This window comes from Lytechinus variegatus, chromosome 19, assembly GCF_018143015.1.
Source record: "Lytechinus variegatus isolate NC3 chromosome 19, Lvar_3.0, whole genome shotgun sequence".
Taxonomy (NCBI): domain Eukaryota; kingdom Metazoa; phylum Echinodermata; class Echinoidea; order Temnopleuroida; family Toxopneustidae; genus Lytechinus; species Lytechinus variegatus.
The window spans coordinates 6790444-6810008 of record NC_054758.1 but is presented as its reverse complement, the minus strand read 5'-3'; the positions used below and the strand labels follow the sequence as shown (position 1 = coordinate 6810008).

The 19565-nt window shown below is 38.8% G+C and overlaps 3 protein-coding genes across 3 annotated transcripts; all 3 read right to left on the bottom strand.

Annotated features, from left to right (window-relative positions):
* Nucleotides 1-3198: 3198 nt before the first annotated feature.
* Nucleotides 3199-5133, bottom strand: LOC121406039 (muscarinic acetylcholine receptor M5-like). The gene has a single exon (XM_041597045.1). The coding sequence runs from the start codon at nt 4551-4553 to the stop codon at nt 3249-3251; it is 1305 nt and encodes a 434-aa protein (XP_041452979.1). The 5' UTR covers nt 4554-5133; the 3' UTR covers nt 3199-3248.
* Nucleotides 5134-9432: 4299 nt separating this feature from the next.
* LOC121406134 (muscarinic acetylcholine receptor M3-like) lies at nt 9433-11594 on the bottom strand. The gene has a single exon (XM_041597154.1). The coding sequence runs from the start codon at nt 10951-10953 to the stop codon at nt 9643-9645; it is 1311 nt and encodes a 436-aa protein (XP_041453088.1). The 5' UTR covers nt 10954-11594; the 3' UTR covers nt 9433-9642.
* A 137-nt stretch (nt 11595-11731) lies between these two features.
* On the bottom strand, nt 11732-14778 carry LOC121405986 (histamine H2 receptor-like). Its single transcript, XM_041596982.1, has one exon. The coding sequence runs from the start codon at nt 14317-14319 to the stop codon at nt 13030-13032; it is 1290 nt and encodes a 429-aa protein (XP_041452916.1). The 5' UTR covers nt 14320-14778; the 3' UTR covers nt 11732-13029.
* Nucleotides 14779-19565: the final 4787 nt, after the last annotated feature.

The window sequence follows — 19565 nt, the reverse complement described above, 5'->3', positions numbered from 1 at the left end:
GAGCGTTACTGGAGGGGTGGGCAAGGTCACGTGTCCCCAAAAATAGAAAAGAAGAGAATGAGACGGCATACTATGTAAATAAAAAATACTGGAGCGTAAAAAAGCCACAAGTTTGGTAAATTTGGTTTTGTAGCACTTCACAGGTAAAAAAGAATATGTGGCACGTTTCGACAAAATAAAAGAGTAAATTGTTGGTATCTTGGAGTAGCTTGCATTAAAAAATAATAAACCATTTAAAAATCATTGCATAGGCCTATCCGATAAGACTTATGAACAGAATCGTAATACAGTGGTTCCTAAAAAAACGAAGCCGAGGATTTTCAATGGTTAATCATAAATCAATCACAAAAAATAATTGACGAATGTCCTTTATTGTAAAGCCTATTGTCTCATCTTTTATTTTGTATACATGTAACTTAAATTCCTAATTCATGCATAAGTAAGAACAAATTGACAAAAAGAAATACAAAAAGTTTCTTGGCGGGCTGTATCTGAGTTTCCACAGATAATCATCATGTCTACAAAGTTCAATATCTGCTCTTTAATTTGAGACCTTACTCACACAAAATAGTCATGAAAAACAAAATTCTATTTCTTTGAACTAATGCTTGTATTTCCAACATGTAATAAACAAACGTGTTTCCTTGGATTTCCTAACGTGACTAACTTTGCCATGACCGATCGTCAACAAAACGGACAGCTAACCTGAACAACCTCTTCATTTTATACAAAAATATTGGAATAAAAGCCTTTAATATTTGAAATAAACAGAACTTTCTTATTTCTTGACCTTTTTTTCTGTGACTGAGTTATCAAATGAAAGAGCAGTATTCAATTATTTTAAACATGTGATATTTGTCTTGAATCTGTAAGAGACCGCCCAGCAAGTGATTTTTGGTATCTTTTCTTCAAATCGCCTTTGCTCACTTATGCCTGAATGATGAATTATCTAAGTGATACCAGATAAAATAGGAGACCTGGCACCCCCCCCCCCCCTCAGACAGTGCACTGCAATGAATCTGTTTCCTATGAAGCCGTTATCCTAAAAGATTTGCAGAAAATCATTGCAAAATGATTTTCAACTTTGAAATAACTTTTGAATTAGGGGAATACAAAATTGTTTTACACTATCACTATCACCTCTCACATAAATGTCATTGAAAATAGAATTTACAATGAATTGTATTTCAGCTCTTTTCCGATTGTGGTTTCGTTGACAGTCGACGAAATTTATTCATGACAGTTTGTACCAGTCGATTCAATCTAAAAAGAAATTGAAAAATTACCCAATATTGGGTAGAAAGGCAACATGCATGTTTAGGCATACTGGGTAATTTTTCCCCAAATATTCATAATATTGGGTAAAATGCATGTTTGAAGGGTAAATTTCAACGCAACATTGCAACAAAAATTATAAAATATTTGGTGTCTTTTCACCCAACAAACATTATTCCCATTTTACCCAATATTGGGTAATTTTTTTAGAGTGTTGATGATATCAAGCCTTTGGATATCTCTTGAATATCAAAGCGTAACTGTTACACATTATACAAGACATGTAGGAGAAATAACACATTCCGGACACGTAATATTTATTTTATTGATGACAATATATCTGATTAAATTGACCAATATTGTTGTAAAAGAGTACATTTTTTTCTACCACCCGGTGGAAATCACACATCAATATCTAACGCAGAATGCTTATCTTATTTTATTCCCCTATGCGTAGATAAGGGTAATATATTACCCACATTGTGCTGCACTCAACCCAGGTGAAGTGAATGTGCACCCGGTAAAAAAATATTCCTCGAATGCTCGAGCGGCCCGATCACGGTAGCCGTGCTAAAGCCGGGACAATAATTTCAATGCAATTCAGTGTCTTTATTTCCAACACATTCAGAATTTACAAATTCACAACACATGAGATCATTATAAATGCAATTCAAATAATTAGAAATAAGCATATTTAAATACAGTAGATGACAGATGCATTCCATTAAGCATTGATTTACAAAGTAGATGTGGAAAAGGGGGAATTAAAGGGCAACGCTTGTGCGATAAAACGCTACCGAAGTAAGAAAAATAGTTGACCTGTGTGAACAAAAGAAAATGGAACCTCAACAAACAGAAGAGGAAAAAGAAGAAAAAAATCACACCACAAAGTCAATCACACATTATTCCGCTGCTGTGAATATGAGCTTAAATGATTCATAAAGAGGCTGAGAGCACAGTGGATTGATGCTCGATGGGTAGAGCGTATGTAAAGGCATGGTCACACCGCCCGAGCGTTGTTGGAGCGGTCGTGGAGCGGTAGGGAAAGACGGCAGAATTTCGCTCACAAAATTGGGGAACAAATCGAAAACATAAATCGAACCCCCCCCCCTGTGGAAATCAATTCAACGAATGTTATTGTATGGGATGACATGTGACGACATTGAGACCTTCAAATCTGAAATAAAGACCCTTCTTTTCCAGCAGCTTTTGGAATAACGTGTGGCATATTGGGAAGCTGGCGCCTCTGAATGCCGTTTTTTACAGGTAAATGGCGCTGTACAAAAATGTTGTTCTCACCACCATCATCATGAAATAAAGATTGTGTTTCCGGTCAATTTATATTTTACCCTTTTGAAGCACTTTTCGGGTACGATTTCTTTTTCGGAGCTTCATTGTTTAACATATCACGGACACAGGTAATAGGTGGGATCTTTAAGCTGCTTTAATTTTTTTTTTAAGTCCAGTCATTGTTTACCTGTGTCACATTACTCATAGAAATGGGGAAAGAGGAGTGCAGGATAAGAGCCATTGGTGCCAAAGCATTAATTTTTTAGAATTTTATATCCACCACAGGCATGACAGGGTCATAGGCGCAATGTGCAGTAGTCGCCAGTAGTCTGATTGTATTGAAAAAAAAGTCGTGTCTGGGCCTTCTGAGTTCCGACATGTTTCCAAGGAAAATCTAAATCAAAGACAGGTGATAAGTAAGATCTTTCAGCTGCTACCATTTTTTTTTCAAAGTCATATCACTGTTAACCTGTGCCTTAATACACGTTATAAGAACCATTGGTGCCAACGCATTCATTATTATTGTTTTAATATTAATTTACCCCATGCATTATAGGGTCACAGGCGCAAGATGTGCAGTAGTCTGATAACTGTAGTGACAAAAGTTTTGTGTCTGGGTCTAGCTAGCTTCCGACATGTTTCCAAGGAAACTCTCTAGATCGAAGACGGTCGTTTTGCAGATATTAGGTAACCGTGCTGCCATTAAGGCTTCCAGTGGCAACCTGAATCTCATTTGCATTTTGACATTTTATCTTACAATTTTTAAAGTCACAAGCCCAACGATCAAGCAACAGAAACTTCCTAAAGTTCCGACGAAAGTGGACATTAGTAGAAGCATAGATAAAGGGATTAATGGTTGAGTTACACCAAAGAAGTAAATTCGTGACCTCCCACAAACGAGTGGAGACGCAATCGGTATCACAGACTGCATACATTACGCTTGTTACTTGGTAAGGTAACCAACAGAGCAGGAAACAGCCGATAAGGATGGCTAACACGAAGGCTGCTTTTCGATGCCTGGCGAATGTTCGACCTTCTTTCTTTGAAGAAGAGGCTCTTTCATTTGACAGTTCTCTTGTGAGGGGTTTTTCTCCATCTGCAGGGTTGTCAGAAGTCTCTGTAGTTACATTTGCTGCAGCAGCATCACCACCGCGGGTAGGTGAATCTGCGACTTGGCCAGAAGGACCGTCGGGATGGCGGTAGTTTACTCTCCTTGGAGATCTAGGCCCAAAGCTTTTATTTTGGGACCTAGCCGACGTATTTATTGAACTTGAAGGGCTTTGACCGACGGTACCCCTAGACCTTCGTTTTATGTTACTGTACACAGCAATAATAAGGATAATTAAGATAGTAAATGAAATGAAGAATCCGCAAATGTTGATGACGATCGTTGCGGCCAGGTTGTATACAAATTCCATTTCACAGTTTTGAGAGTAATCTACGTTAAATTCACCAGTAATGGGACTCCATGCGAAAGCAAGGAATGTGTATATCAGGCTTACAGTTGTCCAAGAAATGGCAAGGATCACGCAAATACGCTTTTTCGTCTGGAATGTCTTGTACCGCATCCCCATCGTCAGGAGACAGTAACGGTCCCAGCTGATTAGCACCATGGTGAGCAAAGACATCATGGTGACTACGAAATCAACGTCTAGCCAGATTTTGCAGAACACTTCTCCATAGGTCCAGACGTCTTTGATGATCCACGCAGTGTCAATGGAAATGATGAAAGCACCGACGACAAAGTCTGTTATTGCAAGGTTTAAGATGAGGAGGTTCGCTACATTATTCCTGATGCGTTTGTCCCGAAAGTAAGCTGCAATCACCATCGCGTTTCCCAGTACAGTGACTGCGATTATTATCGAAAGAGTCAAAGGGACAGTGGCTAGCCACGCAATCGAACTTATGGAGTGTTCACTTATATCATACAAATCTTGATCTACGCAACAGCTCGAGGTATTGTGATGAATATCACTCGTGTTTTCCATTTCGATTAAGCTTTCTAATCAGGGATTTAAGATTTAATAATCGATACTGGATTTACTTTATCCCGTTACAGCTCAATAGCTTATTTGTTTTTGTCCGGTATTGAACAGAATGCCAGGCCGGGACATGCACGCTTTCAACGTTCTGTCGATCTGCAGGGTTTCAGTCGATATCAAAGTCATGAAGTCAGTAGACGTATTCTGTCTTTTGACGAGTCCGGTTTGAAAGTGGGTCTCCAAATTGTGGTAATGGCTCAGGTGTCACTTAACTATCAAACATCGACGAGAGAGAAGACTGGTTGCTTATACGTATTTGTTCTGAACCCACCAATTTGTTTCCTTTTGACAAACTGTAAAATTTCCTCAATTATCGGCACTGTCAATCAAAGCAGACTTTCTTCATGGATATTCAAAATTTTCATCAAAAATGGTTCGTTGCATCTATGAAATATTAAACACTACCATTAGTAATTTTTACATTTCTTAATTCGTTCTTCAGGCACGCGATATGTCGGATGGCGGGAAATGCTTGATGATAAAAGCAAGGGCGGAAATCTGTCTCCAAAGGTAGGGGGACCAGGGGCTGGAAAGTTTGACAAGCAAAAAAAAAGGTTATCACCCCAAATGTAAGGTCATTTCGACCAAAATACTTTTGAAAGCAAAAAAAACGAAGAAAAAAAAAAGGTTATCACCCAACAAGTAAGGTTATCTCGTCCAAAATACATGTTTTATTTCAATTTCATTCTGTCCATCATAAAAGACCGAAAATAGTATGGGGACAAGGGATAGGCCTATTGTGTCCCTACTATTTTAGGTAGAGGGACACGTCGCCCCCCCCTGGGATTTTTCGCCCATGAATAAAAGAACAAATTGACTAAATCATTCCAAACATTTATTCAAATGGTCTGGTCGTTTTCTAGCTTGGCGCCCGGGGATTGATAATAACAAATAAGAAAATGAATTCACATCACAAAATCAATCACACAGGGACCGGGGCGGGGGGGGTTAAGAATATCAAATATGCATTGAAGGAACATGGGCGGAAATCTGTGCCAAAGGGTAGGGGACCAGGGCTGGAAAATTTGACCAAAAAAAGGAAGAAGCAAAAAAGGGTAGTACTCAAAATGTAAGGTCATTTTAACCCTAATAAAATTTACAAGCAACCCCCCCCCCCCCGAAAAAAAAGCTAAAGTTTTCACCCAAAATGTAAGGTAAATTTAGAGCAAAATATATTATTTCGATTGTGAATGATGTATTTTTCTCCATCATAACAGACCATCAATAGTAGGGGGAACATTTGATATTGTGTCCCTCTACTATTTTTGGTAGGGCAACACGTCCCCTGTCCTTCCTGGGAATTCCGCCCATGTGAAAACAAATTAATGACTATAAGATAGCAAGCTTGACGTACATTTTCGTTTAAAACAACTTAAGTAGCTACATGATGTAACATTGACATTCAAAGAATTCCATATTCGAGGACCTTGATGGCGGATCAATTTCAGAGAGCGATCATTCATTTTCCACGTTTGAGTAGTGGAATTTCGATCTTTGCCGGGTAATCATGTTAATAGGCCCCGCCGGGAGAACAGTTTTTTGAACTGAAGTGGCTCCCATGGGTACAATATGACATTTTATTGTTGATTAAAGGCGCACGTTAACATTACAAACGTTATATTGGGAAAAATAATACTGAACATTAATTCATGTTGAATTTATTAGGTGGTCTGTCTGTGACAGATCACCTCTTAATTTCGTCAGAATTTTCTTTCTTTTTAATGGCAACATGTTTGTCGCCAAGATATCTCGAATTTGACAGTGTCAAGTTTATTGAATTTCATGTCATCAATAGCATCTGTCATGGAAACGCCAAAATAAGCTTTTCAAGGTCATCAGACCATAATGACGTCATCTAGACGCCATTTTGTAAAATCACATAATCAATCATATCTCCATTATCAATTATCCAAAATTAACAATATTAACATCACATCAACTTCAGATGAAGGGACGATTCATGTCAACAAAGGTCACCAGAAGGTCACGACGCACGCGTACGCGAGCGTCAAAATTCTAAAATGCTCAGTTCACTTTTTGACCAAAGTAGAGTACGTTTCAGGTAATTTTAAGCATTTCAAAAATTTGCGCGCACACACGTATGCGCGCGCGTTAATTTCCGCGCGTAACGCCTTAATGCAACGCAGAAAAACCGTTATATTTTATATCAAAGCATTGATGATATAATTTTGAGCAATTTGATACCTTGATCAACCTACTACCATTAATGAGGAAATTAACACCCGTTAAAGTTTGCAGCAGTGTGCGCGCGAGTTCTCACTATAGGCCATGTATGGGCAAAAACATGCCTATTGAAAATTCACTGTACATTGTAGCTCTTTAAATAGTCGGTTGATCCCCAATTTTTTTTTCATATATCGATAAGTTGTAGATTTCATTTCATGTCAACATTATCCCTCAATTTGATTATGACGTAATCAAAAGGCTGAAAATCAAATAGCTGAAAATGTCATTTTTTTCAAAAATAACGTCATCAAATATGCAAATTTTATTATAACTCCGTAAATATTGATCATTTTTCGCCCATATTTCACTGTAATTTAGTTTAGAATGTACTCTTTCTCCACAGTTAACATAAATTTTCATTTTGAGAAACGCATCATGGCGTAAAACAGCGACGAAAAGAGGCATGTCATTTTTCCTCATTTTGCGTGTTATCTCTACGGGACATGACTTTTTCTCAAAACTAGATTCTACATTCCTTTATTTCGTGTGCTATATCTCCATTTTTTCCTTGTGAGTTATACATGAGCTTTCTTTATATGTTGTAGCTGAGATTTTTAGTCAGAAGTGTTGCCTTCATTTTTTATCAGATGCCGGGATCATGCCCGTTTTTCGCTTGCAAAATTGGATTTGTAATTCTCAAATTTTCTTAGTGTAATCTCTATGGGGAATATCGTGGCTGAATGGATAACGCACTTGACTTGCGTACTCGGGGGCGCAGGTTCGAGTCCTGGGGCGAACAAGATGATTTTTTTTTTCTTTTTACCACCTCGTGCATGATCCTTTATGCCAATTCAAAGGTATAAAAGTTAAAATTTAGCAAGATAAAACAGATTATAATTACTTTTTTTTCATATCACATGTATTGCCATATATTAAACCGACCTTTTTCACAGTGCTATATCATCTCCGTCTTTCGTAAGTATTCCATCCATAATGAACATTCCGTAGTCATCATGAAGATCATATTGACCTGCATGAACATGGTGATAATGATCATGATGGCAAGAATAAGGACAGACCACCTAATTCGTCCACATGACGAATTAAAATCTAGTTATTGTTCTTATTGACAAAAAAACATACACAAAGGAGAAAAAAATGCATACATGCACTGATACATGTATACCTGCAGACACTTTAAAGATATCTACATGGATATACTGAAAATCATTATTTACTAAAGGACTCTTCGATGAATGCAGACCGTATCTATAAAAGACAAAGCGGACGAGCAGACTTTCGGGGAGGGGGGGGGGGGGCTTCATCCGTTTCCATCCGCTCCAGAAATGGACAATATAAGCGAAAATTTGCCGAAAACATAACGGAAAATAACAGACGTTGGTATAATTTAGCGAGGATGTTATGAAAGGAGATGAAAGTCGGTGGCTCCTACGAATGCGTTACCGGGGAGGTTTGAATACTTTATACGAGATGCATACGCTTTAACATCCTCTCTATTTCGGCGCTACTAACGATATAAAGACGTTCCATTTACCTTATCTTTACTCCCTCTTTCCGTTGTTCCGCTGCAACGAATATGAGCTTCAAGGATTCCAAGAAGATACAGAGAGGAAACAGCGGACATTTAACGGATGATAACGGAGATGGGACGTTTGTTTCTGGTGATGTCATGAATGTTGCGGAGTTACGTCGTACACGGCGAAAGTTCATCCGTTCTAAAAGTTTTGTCCAGCTCAAAACTTTGTATGCGGATGAAGTCACAGTGGATGGATGCTCGATGGGTAGAGCGCATGTAACACGTAAACAATAAGTACATAACGGATACATAGCGTATTCCAATGGATGGCAAGATTTGTTTACGCTTTACATCCGATTTGCATCCGTAAGTAACTGGCCGATGGGCACAAAACGTATACATAACGGATACAGCGGACAAGCAAAATTTCACAGTGCTTCCATCCGTTTTTATCCGCTCTAGATGTTGGAAAAAACCCTGCAAAATGGTCGAACAATGACATCACAGTGGACGGATGGTCGATGGATATAGAGCGTATGAAACACATAAGCAAAGGGTGCATAACGGATACATAACGTTTTCCAATGGATGGCAAGACTATATTCTTTTTTACATCCTCTCTGCATCCGTTAGTGGAGTTGGACCAAGCTTTGATCTCCTGAGGAAATCAATACAGCGAATGTTATTGTATGGGATGACATGTGACAACATTGAGACTTTCACATCTGCAATGAACATGATGAAGACCCTTCTTTTCGAGCAACTTTTGGAATAATGTGTGAAATATCGGGGAGCTGACACCTCTGAAATGATTTTTTTCAACAGATAGCGGTCAATTTAAATTTCACCCTTTTGAAGCAGTTCTCAGGTACGATTTCTTGTCTGGGATTCATTCATTCAGTAGCGGACCGTGACCCGGAGGAGACAAAGCATTGGGGGGACACTGATTTTGTTTGTGAACAATGCCGTGCCCCCCCCAAAAAAAAAAATGCTTTGTCTCCTCGGGGTCACGGTCCGCCACTGCATTCATTATTATAACACATCACAGGTGATAAGTGGGATCTTTCAGCTGCTACCATTTTTTTCAAAGTCATATATCACTGTTAACCTGTGCCTTGATACACGTTATACGAACCATTGGTGCCAATGCATTATTTTTAAAATATTTATTTACCACATGCCTTATAGGGTCACAGGCGCAAGATGTGCAGTAGTCTGATAACTGTAGTGACAAAAGTTTTGTGTCTGGGCCTAGCTTCCGACATGTTTCCAAGGAAACTCTCTAGATCGAAGACGGCCGTTTTGCAGATATTAGGTAACCGTGCTGCCATTAAGGCTTTCAGTGGCAACCTGAATCTGATTGGCATTTTGACATTTCAATTCACAATTTTTAAAGTCACAAGCCCAACGATCAAGCAACAAAAACGTCCTAAAGTTCCGACGAAAGTGGACATTAGTAGCAGCATAGATAAAGGGATTAATGGTTGAGTTACACCAAAGAAGTAAATTCGTGACCTCCCACAAACGAGTGGATACGCAATCGGTATCACAGACTGCATACATTACGCTTGTTACTTGGTAGGGTAACCAACAGAGCAAGAAACAGCCGATAAGGATGGCTAACACGAATGCTGCTTTTCGATGCCTAGCGAATGTTCGACCTTCTTTCTTTGAAGTCGAGGTTCTTTCAATTGACAGTTCTCTTGTGAGGGGTTTTTCTCCACTAAAACAAGCGCGATTGTCAGTAGACTCGGTGGTTACCTTTGCTGCAACACCATTATCACCGCGGCTAGGTGAGACTGCTACTGGTACAGATGGACCGTCGGGATGGCGGTAGTTTACCCTCCCTGGAGATCTAGGTCCAAAGATTTTCTTTGGTGACCTAGCCGACGTATTTATTGAACTTGAAGGGTTTTGACCGACGGTACCCCTAGACCTCCGTTTTATGTTACTGTACACAGCAATGTTAAGTATAATTAAGATAACAAATGGAATGAAGAATCCGGAAATGTTGATGACGATCGTTGCAGCCACGTTGTATGTGAACTCCATTTCACAGTTTTGTGAATAATCTACGTTATATTCACCGGTTATAGGACTCCATCCGAAAGCAAGGAATGTGTATATCAGAATATGAATTGTCCAAGAAATGGCAAGGATCACGCATATGCGCTTTTTAGTCTGGAATGTTTTGTACCGCATCCCCATCGTCAGGAGACAGTAACGGTCCCAGCTGATAAGAACCATGGTGAGCGTAGACATCATGGTGACTACGAAATCAACGTCTATCCAGATTTTGCAGAACACTTCTCCATAGGTCCAGACGTCCTTGATGATCCAGGCAGTGTTAATGGAAATGATGAAAGCACCGACGACAAAGTCTGTTATTGCAAGGTTTAGGATGAGGATGTTCGCTACATTATTCCTGATGCGTTTGTCCCGAAAGTAAGCTGCAATCACCATCGCGTTCCCCACTATAGTGACTGCGATTATTATCGAAAGAGTCAAAGGGACAGTGGCTAGCCACGCAATCGAATGCATGGGATGTTCACTTATATCATACAAATCTTGGTCTTTGCAACAGCTGGAGGTGTTTTGATGAATATCACACGTGTTTTCCATCTCGATTAAGCTATCAAATCAGGGATTTAAGATTAAATAATCGATACTGGACTTACTTTATCCCTTTAGTTCTCACTAGCTTATTTGTTTTTGTCCGGTATGGAACACTATGACAGGCCAGGACATGCACGCTTTCAATGTTCTGCCGATCTGCAGGGTTTCAGTCGATATCAAAGTCAGTATACACTCGATGACGTATTCTGTCTTATGACGATTCCGGTTTGAAATTTGGTCTCCAAATTGTGGTAATGGCTCAGGTATCACTTGACTCTCAAACATCGACGAAAGAGTTTCATATGAAGACTGGCTGATTATATACGTATTTGTTCTGAAACAAGGTAACATGTCAATTTGTTTCCATTTGACAAACCCTGAAATTTCCTCAATTATCGGCTCTGTCAATCAAAGCAGACTTTCATAACAGATATTCAACATTTCCATAGAACCTGGGTCGTTTCATCTGTAAAATATTAAACAAAACCATTAGCAATTTTTAATTTCTAAATTCGTTCTTCAGATACGTCATTCGCACAGGGATGGGGGGTGGTAGGAATATCATATATGCATGTACATACATTGAAGGAGAATGGGCGACAAGAAATCTGTGCCAAAGGATGGGGGGACCAGGGGCTGGAATTTTTTGCGAGCCCCCCCCCCCGAAAAAAAAAGAAAAAAAAAGGTTAGCACCCAAAATGTAAGGTCATTTTAACCCGAATAAAATTGACAAGAAAGTAAGGTTTTCACCCAAAATGTAAGGTCATTTAGTCCAAAATAATGTATTATTTCGATTGTGAATGATGTATTTTTCTCCATCATAACAGACCAAAAATAGTAGGGGGAAATTTAATATCGTGTCCTCTACTATTTATGGTAGGGGACGCTTCATCCGTTTCCCTCCGCTCAAAAAATGGGCAAAATTAGCGAAGAATTGTCGAAAACATAACGGAAAATATACCGACGTTGGTATAATTTAGCGGGGATGTTTATCGAATGCCTAGCGTATGAAAGGTGACGAAAGTGGATGGCTCCTCCAAATGCATTACAGGGGAGGTTTGAATACTTTATACGAGATGCATACGCTTTAACATTCTCTCTATTTCCGCGCTACTAGCAATATATAGACGTTCCATGTACCTTTCTTTCATCCCTCTTTCCGTTGTTCCGCTTCCGTTTAACGGATGATAACGGAGATGGGGCGTTTGTTTCTCGTAGTGTTGCGGATTTACGTCGTACGTCGTAAGTGCAGCGGGACCGGACAGGCCTTTAAAGGTCTCGTCCCACTGGCCAACGGACACAAAACGCATTCATAACGGATACAGCGGACAAGCAAAAGTTCGAGGTGGCTCCATCCGTTTTTATCTGCTCTAGACACTGGACAAAACTGCAAAATGATCGAACAATGACATTACAGTGGACGGATGTTCGATGGATATAGAGCGTATGAAACACATAAGCAAAGGGTACATAACGGATACATAACATTTTCCAATTGATGGCAAGATTATTTTCTGTTTTACATCCTCTCTGCATCCGTTAGTACAATTGGACCAAGCTTTAATCTCCTGAGGAAATCAATACAACGAATATTTATTGTATGGGATGACATGTGACAACATTCAGACCTTCACATCTAAAAAAAACCCTTCTTTTCGAGCAACTTTTCGAATAACGTGTGAAATATTGGGGAGCTGGCGCCTCTGAAATGTTTTTTCTTTTCAAGAGAAAGAGAGAAATTCATATTTCACCCTTCTGAAGCAGTTCTCAGGTACGATTTCTTGTTTGGGATTCACTGTTATATTACATCACATACACAGCTGATAAGTAAGATCTTTCAGCTCCTACCGTTTTCTTCAAAGTCATATCACGGTTAACCTGTCCCTTAATACACGTTATAAGAACCATTGGTACCAACTCATTTATTTTTGTTTTATTTTTATACTTATCACATGCATTATATGGTCACAGGCGCAAGATGTGCAGTAGTCTGATTATTGTATTGACAAAGGTTTCGTGTCTGGGTCTTCCGACATGTTTCCAAGGAAACTCTCTAGATCGAAGACGGTCGCTTTGCAGATATTAGGTAACTGTGCTGTCATTAAGGCTTCCTGTGGCAACCTGAATCTGATTGGCATTTTGACATTTCAATTTACAATTTTTAAAGTCACAAGCCCAACGATCAAGCAACAAAAACTTCCTAAAGTTTCGACGAAAGTGGACATTAGTAGCAGCATAGATGAAGGGATTAATGGTTGAGTTACACCAAAGAAGTAAATTCGTGACCTCCCACAAACGAGTGGAGACGCAATCGGTATCACAGACTGCATACATTACGCTTGTTACTTGGTAGGGTAACCAACAGAGCAAGAAACAGCCGATAAGGATGGCTAACACGAATGCTGCTTTTCGATGCCTAGCGAATGTTCGACCTTCTTTCTTTGAAGTAGAGTCTCTTTCATTTGACAGTTGTCTTGTGAGGGAGTTTTCTCCATCTGCGCGGTTGTCAGTAGACTCGCTAGTTGCATTTGCTTCAACAGCATCACCACCGCGTCTAGGTGAGACTGCTACTGGGCCAGATGGACCGTCTGGAGGATGGTAGTTTACCCTCTTTGGAGATCCAGGCCCAAAGCTTCTCTTTGGTGACCTAGCCGACGCATGTATTGAAGGGCTTTGACCGACGGTACCATTAGATCTCCGTTTTATGTTACTATACACAGCAATGTTAAGGATAATTAAAATAGTAAACGGAATGAAGAATTCGAAAATGTTGATGACGAGCGTTGCAGCCACGTTGTATGTAAACTCCATTTCACAGTTTTGTGAATAATCTACGTTATATTCACCGGTAATGGGACTCCATCCGAAAGCAAGGAATGTGTATATCAGAGTAACAACTGTCCAAGAAATGGTAAGAATCACGCAAATACGCTTTTTAGTCTGGAATGTTTTGTACCGCATCCCCATCGTCAGGAGACAGTAACGGTCCCAGCTGATTAGTACCATGGTGAGCAAAGACATCATGGTGACTACGAAATCAACGTCTAGCCAGATTTTGCAGAACACCTCTCCATAGGTCCAGACGTCCTTGATGATCCAGGCAGTGTCAATGGAAATGATGAAAGCACCGACGACAAAGTCTGTTATTGCAAGGTTTAAGATGAGAAGGTTCGCAACATTATTCCTGATGCGTTTGTCCCGAAAGTAAGCTGCAATCACCATCGCGTTCCCCACTATAGTGACTGCGATTATTATCGAAAGAGTCAAAGGGACAGTGGCTAGCCACGCAATCGAATGCATGGGATGTTCACTTATATCATACAAATCTTGATCTTCGCAACAGCTGGTGGTGTTTTGATAAGTGTTTTCCATTTCGATTAAGCTATCAAATCAGGGATTTAAGACTAAATAATCTACACTGGACTTGTTTATCCCGTTAGTTCTCACTAACTTATTTGTTTTTGTCCGGTATGAAACAATATACATGATATACCAGACCAGAGCATGCACGCTTTTAACGTTCCGCCGATCTGCAGGGTTTCAGTCGATACCAAAGTCAGTATACACTCCCTGACGTATTCTGTCTTATGACGAGTCCGGTTTGAAATTGGGTCTCCAAATTGTGGTAACAGCTCAGGTATCACTTAATAGTCAAACATCGACGAGGGAGTTCCATATAAAGACTGGTTACTTATACGTATTTGTTCTGAATCCACCAATTTGTTTCTATTTGACAAACCTTGAAATTTCCTCAATTATCGGCACTGTCAATCAAAGCAGACTTTCATGATAGACATCCAAGATTTCCATAGAACCTGGTTTGTTGCATCTGTAAAATATTAAGCAAAACCATTAGAGATTTTTGTTTTTCCCAAATTCGTTCTTCAGGTACGTTTGATATGGCGGGAAATGCTTAATAATAATAAAAGGTAATCGCCGGCCTCATGCCATAGAGGTCAGTAGGATCAAATACAGGCTGGATCATTCTAAACATTTATCAAAATGGTCTGGTCGTTTTCTAGCGTGGCGCCCGTAGATTGGTAATAACAAAATATAATGATATGGGGCCCGCTGCGAGAGCGGTTTTGTAAGTGAAATTACTGCCATGGTAATATTTAGATTTCATTACTGTATCATCAGAAACCAAAAATTAGCACGTTGGGTAAGCAAATCCTCTAATCCTACATGAGTATTGTAAACACGTTCACTTTGAGGGAAATCGCCGATGAAATTACCGCCGACCACGCTTTAAACACTTTTTAATTGCCTGGACATGGGCGGAAGGAAGAAACGAGTTGGCATTTTAATAATAAATATCAATTCGTGATACAATGTAAAATAATATTACCACCTCTACGACCAATCGTAATCAACCTAATAGTAATACAAACAACGAGAAACACTATATATTGTTTGATGTGGGGGGGGGGGGGGGGGCGCACAACTTAAACACATTGAGCTGACGCCATTTAGATCATCTTAGAGTTGATATGGGTACTGAGGGGGGGGGGAGGGGAATTTATTATACTTTAGAATTCACAAATTTATTTCTCTCATTATAGTACTATTTCTTCGTAATTCGATATCATCACACCTCCTTTCTTCTTAAAAAGGAAACGGTAGTGGTATCCGCTTTGCCGCTATGGCACAAACCGTACTTTCAGTTGTAAGAAAAATGGTATACCTACTATGATTACTAATTTCTGATAATCGCATTTCTACGATAACACAATATTAGCAGGCACTGGTATCATTCCTGTGTGTAAACAAGTATGCATACTCTTTGTTTAACGCTAGTGCAGCCTCTTCATGTGAAGCAGCGATCCGGTACGAGGGGCCTCCGATGCCATTTTTGTCTACACTTACCGTATGCATTCTTCTACTACTGCTACTACTCCTACAACTAATTCTGCTACTACTATATACTACTACTGATACTACTGCTGCTATACTACGACTACTTCTACTATTACTAATACTGCTACTACTACTTCTACTATTACCACTAACTCCTACTACTACTACTACAACAACAACTACTACTTCTACTTCTACTTCTACTACTACTACTACTACCACTACTACTACTACTTCTACCGTACTATACTGCTACTACTATTACTACTACTAATAGTAGTACTACTACTATTACTAATACTGCTAATAACTACTGCTACTACTAATACTGTAGTAGTATTTACTACTACTACTAACTACTACTAAAACTACTACTGCAGCTACTCTACAATTACCTCTACCACGACTACCACTTCTGTCACTATTACTACTTCACTGTAAAAAATATTTGGTAAAATTTTATCCACCACGAGGGTAATCATGTGTCCAACCAATTTGGGGCAGTATTTTACCCAATGCGGGAAGCATATTGTCCAGTAAGATTAAAAAATAAGCAGCAATTACGTTAGAATTGGCAAAATTTTCATCATACTGGATAAATAAAAGTGCCCAAAAGAAATGCCCAATGTTGGTTGGACACATAATTACCCTCATGGAGCAGTTTTACCCAATAATCTTTAGAGTGACAACAACAACAACAACAACAACAACTACTACTACTACTACTACTACTACTACTACTGCCGCTGCTTCCAGCTACTTGTTCCACTAATTCTACTGCTTATACTTCTACTACTATTAGTTCCTCTTCTGCTACAACGATAAGCGGTTTGATAGGCCACATCTGAGTACACAAAATATATTGCTCCATCGTATGCCATATTTCCATATTTTCGGAAGTGTGAATGAATACACACCCACACCTCTCTCTCTCACACACACACACTCGTACACACTCACAAACACATGCTTTTATTTTTGTATTTCTATATGTTTTTATTTTTTAAAAGTGTATTTATCGATCTAATTATTAAATTATTTATTTTATTAATTTATTTGTTTATTTTTATTATTATTATATTTGTTATTATTATTTCCTGGAGGGGGGGGTAGTAGAAAAAGAGAGTGATGACCTTTTACATTTTACGTTTATTTCTTCATGAGCCCCTCTACCAGTTCTAAATCGCGCATCCGCCACTGACTGATAACATCACCTACTTTCTAGAAGTAAATCATCAAAACTAACAAGGATGACAGGTAATTCAGGTGATGTCCCATCTACCCATGTGACCATCATGTCAGTTAATGGCGTCTTTATTGTTTGACAAACGTTCAAAACTTGCCTTTGGATTATTATTTTTGCTTCTGAAACGTTTATGTTTACCCATGTCCTTACTGGTTACTATGCACCGCAGATATGCCTAGCTCTATAACCCTGTTCACACGAAGCGCTTTTTGCGCTACTTTACTTCCACTACTATGGCTATAACTGCTTCTTACTGCAAGTAATAAAAATCATGATATTAATATCTCTAGGCAGGAATTGATTAGGTAATATTTTAGGAAAGGGTAATATTTTTTCCTTTCATTTTTTCTGGCTACCTAGGAGGATAATCGAAAGTGTGCATTGTTTTCACCTGGTGCAGTCAGTATAATTACCACCCGTTCTTCCTAGGTCTGAAAGGGACTATGGGAAGTTATGCTTATAATTAATATGGAGAGTGTCAGTTACGTGTCAGATATTGACCATGCTGACATGTCTGAGATTTTGATTAATATCATATTGAAGGAATGCCTTATTTCTGTTTATGATCCACATTTCGTGACATTCAACGATGATAAAAAAAGGAAACGCACATATTCGCACCCACACCCATGAATGTTTATTGTAAATCGTGAATTAATATAGCCCACCAAGGGTTCAAGAGTATCAATTCAACGAAACAAAAATATACAATTAAAACCATTAAAAACAAACATATAGAAACAACACAGATGGATGATGATGATGACGACGACAATTATGATGACGATGAACATAACGGTTTTGATAAGGATAATACCAAAAATAGCAATATGAAAATACTAATCATTTCTATTATGAATGATATTACCATCACCAATCACGATCATCTTCATCTATGCATTTACCCTGAACATTGTGCGTGCACATTCGGGCATGTACATGTAATTACACTGGATAAAGCCATACCAATTTAAAACTCGTTTACACTCCCATATCATGTTACAGATCTGTTTTTTTTTTAATTTAAGCCCCACTGCTTAATCTTCCATTTTACTGATACCTTCTTCTTATCTCTTAACAGTCTCTTTCTGTCTAATGACTTCTACAAATTAGTGACGTCTTGGAACAGATAGACATCCGGTATAAAGAGACAATGACTGGTATAAGGCACCCCTCCCCCTCCATCCCCACCCCCACAAACGGAATGTAAAGATGTGTTATAAAATTGCCAGTAGTCAGGATTGTGGCATTACAGTGATTATTCGTGTAATAAAGGTTCAGATATCTATTTCATTCCTTTGACTAATGTAAATTGAGGATGAAATACACTTTTTAAACTCAGTGGCCCGTATTCTGATGGCAGGTTTAACTTAAACCCAGGTTTAAAGTGGTGGTTTATACCATGGTCACATTTGCTCTACAGCGGCCGTACGGCGAGTCGAAAACAGTCCTTTCAACTTTTTTTGTACCAACTACATAAGGTGGTTTGAATTGAAATTAATAAAACGGCTGTTGTCGACTCGCCGTACGGCTGCCGTAGATCATATGTGACCAAGGTATTAAACATGTTAAATATGGGCAGCCAAGAGTATCAAAAATTTTATTAAGTTGTATGTTTCTTATGCTTACTGTGCTCTTTCCTAATTCATCGATGGTGAAGACAATCATCTATTTATACTTCTTAGACAATTATGAATGATTTGAGAGCCAAATGAGCTGAAGTATGACATAATCTTCTGTTAGTGATTTATGTAACAGTTTGCTATCCATACTTAAACCACAACTTTAAACCTGGGTTTAACATGTTTAAGTTAAACCTGCTATCAGAATACGGGCCACTGAGTATAGTATTACTTTATACAGTGCATTACTAGTTTGACTGCAAACAAATTTCGACCCTTAGAATGATACAGACATAGGTAATAAGTATTATTATTGCAATATAGACATGCACAAACTGACAAAAACTGACAACCAACAAAAATATGTTGTTCATAGACTTAATAGAGATTATTATTGCAATTATTATTACAATAAACAAATTATTTATAAAAAAATGAAAAGGACACGAGGAAAGAGGGGGCAACAAAGATGGGATAGAAGGGGGGGGGGGGCAAGAGGGAAAGGGAAACTCATACACACACTCCCCACGAAAAACACACCCATACACAAACCCTCACACTCAGATAAGGGCGATTCCATGCTAGAAAATCAGTCATTTTCACAATATTATTCAACCTTCTGTCCAAACGAACAAAGAACTTAAATATGCATTGTGGTAATATTGAAGTACCGATAGGTAGACATGCAAAAACTGACAACCAACAAAAATATGTTGTCCATAGATTAGAGCTTAAACTGTTGCGTGTCGTAAGGGACATTTCTGCGTCCCCTACGACACACAATATTTTCACCAATAATTTACCATAATCATTTTTTTTGGTTAGTAGTTTATCACATGACTGCGCACAAAAGCTTACATCATTGACAAAAAGAATATTTTATCGCTCAAGCA

What these genes read in the sequence shown, in the direction of transcription:
- LOC121406039 (XM_041597045.1), bottom strand. Translation starts at nt 4,553, where the DNA reads ATGGAAAACACGAGTGATATTCATCACAATACCTCGAGCTGTTGCGTA.
- LOC121406134 (XM_041597154.1), bottom strand. Translation starts at nt 10,953, where the DNA reads ATGGAAAACACGTGTGATATTCATCAAAACACCTCCAGCTGTTGCAAA.
- LOC121405986 (XM_041596982.1), bottom strand. Translation starts at nt 14,319, where the DNA reads ATGGAAAACACTTATCAAAACACCACCAGCTGTTGCGAAGATCAAGAT.